This window comes from Gallus gallus, chromosome 2, assembly GCF_016699485.2.
Source record: "Gallus gallus isolate bGalGal1 chromosome 2, bGalGal1.mat.broiler.GRCg7b, whole genome shotgun sequence".
In the NCBI taxonomy this organism is placed as follows: Eukaryota; Metazoa; Chordata; class Aves; order Galliformes; family Phasianidae; genus Gallus; species Gallus gallus.
The window spans coordinates 49,808,928-49,821,722 of record NC_052533.1 but is presented as its reverse complement, the minus strand read 5'-3'; the positions used below and the strand labels follow the sequence as shown (position 1 = coordinate 49,821,722).

General features: G+C 40.6%; 1 protein-coding gene across 4 annotated transcripts; it reads right to left on the bottom strand.

Moving 5' to 3' along the window:
• Positions 1 to 2,329: 2,329 nt before the first annotated feature.
• YAE1D1 (Yae1 domain containing 1) lies at positions 2,330 to 10,900 on the bottom strand. Of its 4 annotated transcripts, none has more exons than XR_006938031.1 (5): positions 10,607 to 10,900; positions 9,124 to 9,442; positions 7,737 to 7,858; positions 4,250 to 4,799; positions 2,330 to 2,545 (listed from the first exon to the last, which is right to left on the bottom strand). XR_006938031.1 is itself a non-coding variant. In XM_040689288.2 (4 exons), exons 2-4 carry the CDS (start codon positions 9,238 to 9,240, stop codon positions 4,370 to 4,372), a joined length of 669 nt encoding a protein of 222 aa, XP_040545222.1. In that variant the 5' UTR covers positions 9,241 to 9,442; positions 10,607 to 10,900; the 3' UTR covers positions 2,330 to 4,369. The 4 variants fall into 4 exon arrangements, 2 of the variants coding, with proteins under 2 accessions (XP_040545222.1, XP_418862.2); XR_211619.5 differs by having other exon boundaries at positions 10,847 to 10,900; XM_040689288.2 differs by having other exon boundaries at positions 2,330 to 4,799.
• Between the last annotated feature and the right edge of the window lie 1,895 nt (positions 10,901 to 12,795).

Sequence of the window (12,795 nt, the reverse complement as noted above, 5' to 3'; positions counted from 1 at the left end):
TAAACTGGTTGTCGACAGATTTACTACTCCCTTGCCAAAGCTGTCATTACTTGCAGAGTCTTTTAAATGATCGAAAATCCTTAATTCTACTAATGTACTCTGAATATTAAAAGCAAATAAAATTTTTAAAAATCTCCTAGAAGGATAAAATATGTTGCTATTGTAATGAGTAATTTGAATCTATTGCACCAGTATTTGTAAAATTCTGACATGTAATTCTGCCAAGAGTCCAGGCTTAATGATGTAATACCACTAAATGGTAATTTTATTTTTAGATGATTCAGAACTGCTTTACTTTGAAGTTACACCATACAAGAACACCAGCATTTCTGTCTTCTTCATTCATCCTATGAGAGAGAATTTAGCTTGTGGTATGTGTGGAATAATTTGTATTATCCTTTTTATCTGGCTGACAAGGAGCTTGATTTTATCAAAACTCCTGCTTCTCAGTTACAAATTCTGTGGGCTGCCCTTGATGGTGTGCAACCCCTTGAAAAACACAAAGGAACACTTGTTTGTAGCTGTATTAAGTGTTCAGTATTCAGGATAAAATGGTAAGTAAATTCAAATGTTCAGGTCCTTATTCTGTCTTGATCTGCAGTTAGTTAATACATTTTAACATTCATTACTGATCATTAGTATATTAGGAAAAAACAAGTCTCAAGCAAGAGCATTGCTGCAAGCCTTCTACCCAATGGTTTCATTATTAACTCTCGTGATGTATCAATATCAGAATAAGATCATTTTTAGTAAAAATAAATAAATAAAACTTATTTTGAAATACATATATTCTGTTCTTACTTAGTGACTATTGATGTTGTAACCTCCAGGGAAGTCCAATGTAGCCTTCATTTACATCCTCAAGATCCAACTCTAAATTCTAGTGATGGCTTTATATCAAGATCTCTGAAGCGGTAAGTAGTTTCATTTCTTAATAGTTAGAGTGAATGTTATATGTCCATTTAATGGACATAACCAAGTCCATGCAAATATCATGCGCATTAACATGCGCATAGACTCAGCTGATCAGAAAAATTCCCTTTAAGAGTGAGTTTTAAGAGTGACGATGAGTTACTTTAGTGTTTTAAGCATTTCTTCCACCAATTTTTAAAAAATTAATAACGATGAAAAGTGTTTCTTTCTAGTAGAAAATTTGTGTGTGGTGTAATGGACAGAATAGCATGGAAAGGACTTTTTCCACGCCTACCTAATATCAAACAGTGCTTCTTTTTTCAAAACGTAAGTCTACAACACTGTCTCTGGCTTGTTTCCTAAAGCTAAAATACCAAGAAAGGCCAGTAGATTTGGTGTATGAACACATGCAACACAGAGGACTAAGAGCACTAATTCATTTTGCATAGGTTAGCACACAACTAGTAAATGTTTAATGACAGCAAGATCAATGCAGCCTGGATTTTGGATTTTAGTTAGTATGCCTTGTCATAAGACACTAGATACTATTCTTGGAACTACATATCTCTACTGATAGCATGGGTAAAAAACACACAAGACCTGGGTAAAGACCACACAAGGCTAGTAGAGATACTGGTTTAGAGAAGAAAGGCTCTGTACCCATCTCATACAAAACATGAAAGTTACAATTAAAAAAACTCTGAAAATGAATATATGTCAATATAATTACTTCAGGTTTTCATTTTAAACACTGTTTTTTGATCTCAACCTCCCACTTTTTTTTTTTTTTTTTTTAATCAAAACCTGTTTGCACTGGTAAACATGAAAGATTAATCTCTTGAATTTGTTGTGTCAGCATAGGTTTCCAGTATAGCATATGTAGGTATACTGTAGTTACAATGTAATACCTATTAGGTTGTACAATGCAAAAAGCAGCTTCTTTCACAAAGCATATGGTTTAGGTGTCAACCACAGTTTAAAAAAAGATGTACTGATTTGAAGAATGGATGAAGTCTGTAGTAGTGATTAATGTTTCATTTCCTCCTTTAGCTGCATGTCAGTCCCAGTTGTCATGAGAGCTATTTTCAGGAATGCTGCCCAAGTGGAAGCCAACAGTGGAACACAAGGCACAGAAGTAGACAATAAACAAAAACCTGAACTGCCATCTGAACAAATTATTGATTCTAATAGACTTGAAGAAAGTCTCTCTGTAGCTGGACAGCAAGATCTGGTTAAGACAAATAAGGAAAGCGTTCCAGACAGCCCAGAACAAGGACTCTCTACAACCAAACTGGAAACTTTGGGTGATGAGATGGAAAAAAGTAACATTACAGTCAACACAGAAACTTTGTCCAGAGTGGAAGAAAGTAATTCCACAGCTAGTACGGAAGTTGTAATGAAAGATAAGTGAAACACATCACGTAATCTATTGTTTAATAATCAAGCAAGAAAGGAATACATTCTTAAGCATAGTTTGCTTTTGCAATAGCAGTTGGAGAGAACTTGGCAAGCTCGCTGTCTACTTAATGTCTGAATGGAGTTTCCTGTTTATGCACTACTAACTACATCAAAATAATGCTCTTCAACTTGTACTTTTCCTCTGGTAACCGCTTTTTTGTTTCATCATATTCCTCTGTAGGATAGAAAAAAAAAATCAGTTTGATTTATGTGATGCAGGTTGTAACGTAACACATGTACTATAAACAAACAAAAAAGTATTTATCAATGTCAGTATTATGCTAAATAAATTGAGAAAAAGCTGTTTGAACAATTCTGTCATATATAATATATGCAAATAGCGTTATTCAATTCCACTATTTCAGTAACAAGTTCAGTATGGGATTTTTAATTGCACAGTTCAATTTTTTTTTTCTCTAATGTGGAAAGTGGTACCGAATAGCAACCAAACTTAAAGTATAACAACTCCATGGCAGGATAATAGTTTTTATTAAAAAAACTTACATTATTTTTTCCAGAGAACCAGTTTTTAATTCTTGCTTCTTGGTTTTGGCTTCAAAGTATAAAACTACTCTGACTTTTTTCTTTTTTTGTTTAGTTCTAGTTAAGTCAGTTGTTCAAAACTTAAGTTTTTTCTGTCTAGACCTACTTTGTCTTAGACATGTAAGAAATTGAAAAGCAAAATAAAGTACAAGAACTCTTGACTTAGTGATTAATTACTATAAAAGAGAGATAGGGAATCTTGTGAATATCTAACCAGAGGAATTTGCAGCTACAGTTAAGGCACGTGTATGGGAACCATTAGGTCATGGTGAAGGGGTGTAGCCAGCCCAGGGGGCACAGGTGGAAGCAATTTGCCTGGGTGACTGGGAGGGTTCTATCCCTGGGTCCACCCCTACCTAACTTTACTTAACGGATGGCAGCCCTAAGGAAAGCATCACTACCTAGCCATCACTCTTTGGGATGCTTGGTGAGCCCTGATCCTCAGAAAAAGGTAAGGGATTCCTTCTTTATTACTGCTACCTTTCTTGGGTGATCCAAAACTGGTTTAAAGCAACTATATCTGCTGCCTCCTATCCTTACAGCAAATAAAAGGAAAAGAAATTATATATGGAATGTTAGAACAGAAATACAAAGTTCTTAGATGCATGTTTGGCTAACCAGGTTTTCAGGAGATGGTGAATAAACCTGGCTTCCTTCTAGAGTTTGAAAAATGCACTGTAAACAAGAGTGAGTTCAAGATTAAGGGACTAGTAAATAACTACAAAAATAACACAAGGGCATTCATTAGACTAGAAATTGCATGATGTGGTCTAAAGGGGTAAGACCAGTCAGTTTTCTGTTAGAACAGCAAAGCAATGCAAGTTTGGCATTTGAGAAGAGTGCTATGCTTCCTGCAAAGTGAAATAAATAGACCTGTATGAAGAAGGGGAAAAAAAAAAAACTGTGAAAGTGAATTACACAGTGATTATAAAAGATAAGAGAAAAAATCTGGCAAAATATGAAGAAATTATTATTTTTTTAATATAATGACTAATAAAACTCCTGGCACTCTGAAAATCAGCAGCACCTGTTCTGTTTTGTATGGTTAGCGTGTACTCAAAAGCAGACCATTTTGCAAGACTAGCTTGTCTGCAGCAATGGACAGTGTTCTGTTTTTTTGTCTAGTAGTAGATGTTGCTTGAGGGACCTACTCCGTTTCCAAAAAGATACCAACAGATAGAGTCAGGTGAAAGGACAGATTTAAACATAGATAAGAGACATGACAGTGAATCATTGCAGAGCTTTAAAAATCATCTCCTTTTTTTTTGTAGAAGATATGTTTCTGATTGAAACCAGGGATTTTTTTGGCCAGGAAACAAAGCATGGTAAGACTTACAACCTCTGCTGGGAAGCATCAGATCAGACTTCCCTAAAGTGAAGTGATTCATCAGCCTGGACCCAAAAAGTGAGAATCCAATCCAGCTGAGGTAACTTGAAATAGCACAAGACAGAAGAACTAATGTTCCAGTTGCTGGATGTGATGGAGTATGTCCAGTGATAAGCCCAGTTGTTCTACCAACCAAAGAGTTTGCTTTTTAACCCAAGCAAGAGTTGACTTGTCAGGATCTGTAAAGAGTTTCTCCCTGTTGCAGTCAAACTGCAAGGAACCATCTTCACCATTATTTCTACAACAATTTTCATCAGAGCTGCCAACATGTCCATATTTTTCAGCCTTAACTTCACTGCAGTCTACTCCAGCTGGAGCTATATGACTAAGGTCCATGTCCTGAATGGAATCTAAAATGTCTCCAACGTTTGGCTGTAGTTGAACAGAATTCAGACACTTAAGTAGGTCTTCTTCGTGCTTCCCAATGACCTCTAGAAGGTTATTTATCTTTCTTAAAGCAGAATCATGTCCATTAAGATGACACCAGGATAAGAGAGCACTGAAAAGTGAAGGAAAAAATAAAGTCAACGCATGTAGTCACCCAGATTTCCAGCTGCTGAAGGGAGAGAGCAGTGTGACAAGAAATCTGCACTCTACAAAAACTTATGAACATCTCATTTCCATTTCCTGGGAAAATCGTGTACATGAAATTAATTTCCTTGAGGGGAAGCGTTCATCTGCCTGAGGGTAGGAAGGTCCTACAGAAGGGTCTGGACAGGTTGAATCAATGGGCTGAGGTCAATTGTAAGACAACAATACTAAGTGCCAGATCATACACTTCGGTCACAACAGCCCCATGCAATATTACAGGCTTGGTGTAGAGTGGATGGAAGGCTGTGCAGAGAAAAAGGATCTGGGGGTGTTGTTCCATGCTCAGCTGAACATGGGCCAGCAGTGTGCCCAGTAGGCCAAGAAGGCCAACAGCATCCTGGCTTGCATTAGAAATAGCTCTGGTGAGGCTGTACCTCAACTACTGTGCTTAGTTTTGGACTCCTCACTACAAGAAAGACATTGAGGCCCTCCAGCATGTCCAGAGAAGAGCAGTGAAGCCAGTGAAGAGTCTGGAGCACAAGCCTTATGAGAAACAGCTGAAGGAACTGGGATTGTTTAGTCTGGCGGGGACTCAGAGGAAAGCTTATTGCTCTTGACAGCTACTTGAAAGGAGGTTGTTGCCAAGTCAAGAGTTGGCCTTTTCCCCCAGTGCCAGGACAAGAAGGAATGAGCTTACATTGTGCCAGGGGAGGTTCCTGTTGGGAACATTTCTTCTCTGAAACAGTAGTCGAGCACTGGAACAAGCTGCTCACAGAGGTGGAGGTGCAACTGTCCCTGGGGTTTATGAAATGTGTAGATGTGGTACTGAGGGACATGGCTTAGAGGGCAATGCTGGTGGTAGGTAGACAGCTGAACTTGATCTTAGAGATATTTTTCAACCTTAATGATTCTATGAATATTAAGCTCTCAGATGTAGACTCAGTTCTTAAAATGCAACTGAAAGAGCATTTTTAAGAACACTTTACACTCATGTATGTAATTCATAGAATCATTTGATTTGGAAAAGACATGTAGAGTCTTTATTATTATTAAATAAATATTTATTTATTTAACCCCCCTCCTGCTTGAGGATCAGGTGGCTCAGAGCCTCATCCAGCCTGACCTTGAATGTTTCCAACAGGGCATCCACCATATCTCTGGGCAACCTGTTTCAGTGCTTTGCTACACACATTCTGAAAAACTTTTCCCTTACATCCAGTCTAAATCTCCTCTCTTTTAGTTCAAAACCATTTCCCCTTGTCCTATCACAACCCTGCTAAAGAGTTTGTCCTTTCTTATAGCGCCCCCCTCTAGATACTGAAAGGCTGCTATCAGGTCTTCCTGGAGCATTCTCTTCTCCAACAATCCAAACCTCTCTCAGCCTGTCCTCAAACAAGAGGCATTTCATCCCCTGATCAGTTTTGTAGCTCTCCTCTGGATGTGCTCCAACAGGTTTGTGTCTCTCATGTACTCAAACTCCACATCTGGACATAATACTCCAGGTGAGGTCTCACCAGAGTAGAAGGGCAGGACCACCTCCCTCAACCTGCTGGCAATGCTTATTTTGAGGCAGCTCAGGATACAGTTGGCTTTCTGGGCCATGAGAACACGCTGCTGGCTCATGTACAGCTTGACATCCTCCAATAACCAATCCTTCCCCCCTCACCCCTCCCCACCATGTCCTTTCATCCCCCAGCAGTATTCATAGTGGAGGTTGTCATGACCCAGGCGCAAGAGCTCACACTTGGTTTTGTTGAACCTTATGAGGTTCACCTGGGCTCACTCCTCAAGACTGTCTAGAACTCTCTGGATGGCATCCTGTCCCTCGGTCATGTTGACCGCACTAGACAGCTTGATGTCATTTGCAAACTTGATGAGGGTTCTCTTTATCTCACTCTTGATGTAATTGATACAGTTAAAAGTTCAGCATCAGACCCAGTACTGACCCCATGTGGACACCATTCATCACTGATCTCCATTCAGAGATAGAGTATGATCGCACAACCTGTTCCTCATCCAACAAACCGCCCACCTGTCAAGTCTATATCCTTCCAATTTAGATGGATAGACGTTATGGGGTAATGTGTCAAAGGTCTTATTAAAGTCCAGATAGAGGACATGAGTGGCTCTTCCCTTGTTCACTCATGCAGTTATACCATCATAGAAGACATTGGTTGGTCAGGCAGGACTTGCCCTTGGTGGAGCCATGCTGGTTGTTTTGTATCACCTCTCTGTCTTCCGCATGCCTTAGCACTGCTTCCAGGAGGATCTGGTCCATTATCTTCCCTGGTACAGAGGTGAGGGTGACAGGCCAGTAGTTCCCTGGGTCATTTCTACCCTTTCTAACAGTAGGCATGACGTTGCCTTTTCTCCAGTCACCAGGGACTTCACCTGACTGATGTGACTTTTCAAATGTCGTTGAGAGTGGCTTGGCAACTACATCAGCCAATTCCCTCAGGACTCTGGGATACATCTCAATGGGACCCATGCACTTTTGGATGTTCAGGTTCCTGAAGTGGTTGCAAACTTGACCTTTGATAACAGTGGGAGGGAGATTGCTCCTTCAGTCCACACCTTCCAATCCATCCACTCAAAGGCTGTGTGACGAGCAGTTGACAGTAAAGACTGAGACAAGGAAGTTGTTGAGTACCTCAACCTTCTCTTTATCTGTTATTACCAGCCTGCCTGTACTGCCCACTGGGTATATATGCCTTCCTGCACTTGTATTCCTTGTATTCAAAACCTGAGCTAAGACTTCTCATGTTGCTCACTTTGCACAGACTTACAAAGCACTTTTTAAAATTAAAAAATGAACAACAAAAAATCCAAGCACAACCACATACGCACATGCACCCTCCACAGATACCTTCCACATGGACAGACTCGTAAGAGGTTTGTAACTTACTTAAGGGTCCCTCTGAATTGGCCACATGCAACCATCAGCTCAGCACCTTGTCTATAACCTTGATTGAAGCCTTCCTGCAGTGCAAGTTCTTTCCCAGCCTCAACGCCATCTCTATAGCCCTCCTATAACAGAAGTGGTGAAACAGGCTTTTCACAATGTGCAGAATTGGACCTACAAACACTTCACAACAGTAGAAAACCTTAAACAAGCACCCAGTCTCTTAAATCACGCCTTTTTTTGATTTGAACATCCCACTCAGCTATGCCACTGCCAAACAAAAACACGTTTTTTGCAGTGCATTATCATTTACTGTTAGTGCTGCTGATCTGTTAACATGCAGTTCTTTTCTAAACAGATCTCCAGCTAGGTCAGAAAATAAGGAAAGTGTTTTCCTATAGACAAGTCTACAGGAAAGCACTCTTACTTTTGTGATGACCAACTCCCTTAAAAAAATTTCCTTGGAGAATTCAAAATCGTTTCTTCTAAACACTACCATACAAAGTAGAATAATTCTCAACTCTTTTCAAGTTATAAGGATGCAAACTTCTATTTGATCATGAGAGAATAAAACTGGTGGCCTTGCTACAGAAATAGCCAAGAACATCTCTTTATTTTGCTCAAGATACAGCTCTGTCCTCAAGAGATTTTATGATTTTTGCAGTATCTACTCACAAAATGCCAGGGGAATTTGTTTAAGAATGCTAAGCAGACCCTTAAAAAAGCAAACTTTTATGAGGGACTGAGATGCAGGAAACTTTTCCTTGGAGAATAATACAAAAGTTGTAATACACTTCCTCACTAATGGCATGCACGAAAGCTTCAATTTATGTTCTTCAGCCAACTGTCATTCACCCACAAGATAAGCCCCAGTGGGTCCAGTCTGAATGAAAACATCTGTCAGAGAAACCTAGGTTTATGTATTTGTTTTGTTCTCTGCTCTCATAAAATGTATTTTTCACTAAGAGAATAAATAAGCCAAAGAACTACTGAGACCCTAAGTAGCTCACACCAAATATTAAAAAAAAACAAAAAACAAACAAAAAACCCAACAAATATCCTGTATTCTTTGTTAGCGCTGATTAACCTACAAATATGAAGTAAATAGGTTACATGAGAATTTAGCACTGCCTTTTAGAAATGCACATGGTAGTGTAGAGGGAGTCAATGTATTTTTCAGTAAAACATTACTTTGTCCTGATAGGCTACTAAGATAGTAACTCCCTGCTAAATTTTCTTAATTTTGATTTCTGAAGAAATCAAGCCACAATAACTTTTGTACAGCCATTCTTAGTTTTCCCCTTTACATCAGCCACACGTATAGCAAGATATGTTATTGGTAAATCTAAACTACTTAAAAAGACTATAAAAATCATGCTTATAGAAATACCTTCAATCTTTTTCTCATGGTGTTATTCCATTCTTTCTGTACTGGATACATCTCATCTGCATCTTCATCAAATATGTCCTCATTGGATCGATTGGCTACAACTTGTACCCAGGACATTGCAGCAGTGATGACACTTAACTTTTGTTTATGGCGTAAAGCAAATACTGAGAAGCTCTCAGAAGCCTCTCAGCTAAGCATTAGATTAGAAATAAAAGTAAAAAACATGAGTTCTGAAGAGAAGCCATATCAGGATGTAATTATTCAACCTGTACGTTTGTTTCCACGTGTGAACTGGATGCCGTTTACCACTGGAGCTCATCTATCAAAGGAGACAGAAATTATCACTGGTAAAGCACTTTGTGTGATTTACAAAGACAAGACTAATTTCTTCCCTTCTTTACTTCTTATGTCAGTAACAAACAGATGTACACCAAATTAGCATTTCTAAATGTTGCTAGTTACATGAACAGCAGACAGAAACAATGCTATCCAGAGATAAAAAATTCTGATAGCAGCCAACAAATAGTCCCATGCAGCTTCTAAGTAGTGCATTAAATTATATGTATATCTAATTGCCTGCAATATTCTGACCTTGATAACTGATGATGACTTTCACCTTTGATTTTCAGTTTCCTAACTTTGCCTGATCCTTAACACAGTCTTGTAAACCTTGAATAAAAATACTGCTTTATTTTTTGCACAATTAGTCAGCAAGTTCTGATGTAAAGAGAGGAATAAATAATGTGATTACTTCATCTTTTGCACTGAGAAAACCTTAAGAGGCCATTCATAACTAATTGGTGGAAATTTTAAAATGCACAAAATGGTGTTTCTTGCTATTATGTGTTAAAATAGATACAAGCAAGTGAGGAGAAATGACACTTCTGGGCTCACCACATTCAATTTTTATCTTAACCAAAGCGTCCAGAATTTCCGGTACCATTACATAGAGTCTTTGGGAAGGTATTAAAGCAGTTAAACAACTGGTCCAAGAACTGCAGCTCTTCTTATACACAGAGATCACTAATGTGAACTAACTGCTTAGCCAGCTTATCCCTTCCAATGTCCAATCAAAAAGTGAAGACATCCAAGTAATTACAACTTTACAGCAGTACTTCACGTTTGAGAAATTACTGCTTTTCAAAATACTCAGCAAGACAGCACACTTGCAACCAGATGTTTTATTTCTCTAAACCACCTTTATTAAGTGACAGCTTATTAGCTCCAAAGTGAGTTTTTAAAATTAAGTCTCACAAATAGCCCCTACACTCAGAGCAGAGAAGGGAGAGCAAAATACAGCAATTAATGGTGTAAGTCGGAGGGAGCAGAAAGGAAGAAACTGTTCAGTATGTCATATGAAAAGTGAGTTGAACAGACAAGAGAGCTATACACCGTGGTAAGATCTCAGAGTGACACTGACTGCAGAAGATACCAACAGCATTTAAGGCCCGCAATCCCCCTACGCCAGGACGTCCCGGCACACCTGGAGACCAGCGGGAAGAACCTAATGGCCCCGCGGGAGGAGGCGCAGCCCGGGTCCGGGGGCTCCGGGCAGAAGCCCTCGGCCAGACCCGCCATTTCAACGCCAACGCTCAGCCCGGGCTGGCGCCACAGCTCCCCTCAAGCTGCAGGACTGAGAAGATCCAGCCCTCTTCCGACCTTACGGCCAGCGGAAACCCACCCCGCCGGCCCCAGCTGAGACCCTGCCGCCCTCAGCTCTCACCACGGCCGCCGTGTCACGGCGCTCCTCTGCTCGCAGGGGGCCGCCATCTTGACTGAGGGCACGCTAGCTTCACTGCCGTCGGAAGCAATAGAAACATCATCTTGGTCGAGGGCAAGCTCCCCGGATACAGCCCGCAAAAAACCGCCATCTTAATCAGCAGCCCCGTGACTTCAAAGCCCGTCCCAGTTGCTTAACGCTGGCAGCCATCTTGAGTACGGGCACGGGCTTACAGCTTCCGCAAGGAGGCGGGACGGGGAGGCTAGAGCCTCGCCCCACGGAGGGAGTGCGCGCCTTCAGCAGTGGAGGAGCTCTTATGTGACCTCCCGTCCTCTCCGTGCTTTTGGAGCGAGCGTCCTGCGGCTGCCTCGGAGCAGTCTATGGCACCACAGGCTGTTCGCAGTGTGAGCGTGTTACTCTGAGAGTTTGGGTTTAGGTCTCATCAGTCATAAAGTGTGGAATTAAAAAAAATCTGCCTCTTTGGCTTTTGCATCCTAAAGGTCCTTGCACATCAGGTATGCCCACAAGCTGCCCTTGACAGCCACAAGATTTGGACATCACAATAATAAATCCTTTTTAATGACAAGGGTTCCAGCAGGAGCCAAGTGTTTCATTGTTTGCTGCTATTGTAGCAAACAGTAACATCATTTTGACATAAGTACATCAATTATTTTGTGTTTTTCTTGCTGCTCACAGTATTTGGTATATGAGCTTATGCTAATGGCTCATGATCATCAACATAATATGCATCAACCTTGAATTCAACTTGTATGTTTCTTCACATTGCCAAATATAATGAATGCTTCTGTGGGTCCCTGAGTGCACATGCACCTTGCCCAGAGCAGTGGATCTCCCATGAACTGGGCTGGCTGTGCTGCTGCACTCACACTCACTTCTGAGTGACTACCAGGTGTCCAACCTCCTGTCCTGCAGAAGACTGGTGAAACTCACCAATGCAGAGCAAGGGACGTTGCCACGAATGACAGACAGCAAGCCTGTCACAGTGCCACAGGCACTGAGAGATGGATGATCCTATGCTGTGACTCAGCCACAGCACTCTATTTCCGATAGTCCCTTTTGTCCTCCTGCTCACCTTTCTCAGACATTCACTGATAGTTGCATGCTGGCCGAAGAACCAAAATATGTCTAGAAACTGTTGTGTCAGGGAATGAAGCAACACTGGTGCCTCTGAATGGCCAGAATTCTGCCTTAGCAGTTATTATATATGACCACGATTGCTGATTTCCTAGCCCACTTCTGTCACATCCACCTTTTATGTGGTCTGCCATTTTTTTTTCAGGCAACTATGTTGAATACAGCCTGGACACATAAGTGCAGAGTCACAGAACAGCCTTATAACAACAGAAACCTATGAACTCTACCATGACTGGTTGTAATGGCATGACTAAATGTGGTTGCTCCTGTCCTGGGCTGCTGGACCAGCCCTACTTCTTGCTTATCACCTTACATTCTTTACCCTCAGCTCTTTGCTATTATAGCAAAGATGCATAGGTCATACCTCAGAGTCAGTGTGAGTTTCCCATATTCAGATTATCTCAGTTTAAATGCCTTATATTTACTATAGTTGATGATTCTACACACGTCTGTTTAAGACAAATCCTCGTGCCTATGAGGAATAATGATGAAGGCTTATATTCCCACCCCTTTCTTTTAGAAGTAGATAATTTGGTGACTCATATTGTGTAAATAGAGCAACACTATTGGATTATGAAGTGCACTTGCTGAAGACAAGTTAATTGTATGCTGATGGCCTTGACAGGGCTGCTAACAGGGCTTCACTGTGAGGTGTAGTGCCTCAGGGTGGGGGTGTTTTCCTAACCTGTGTGTGTTCTACATAAAGCAACATCTGTGTATTATGGTGATGTTTTGCAATGACACATTCCAGAGGATTAAAACACATGGGCAATATTTTACAGGCTACAAAACTGTTC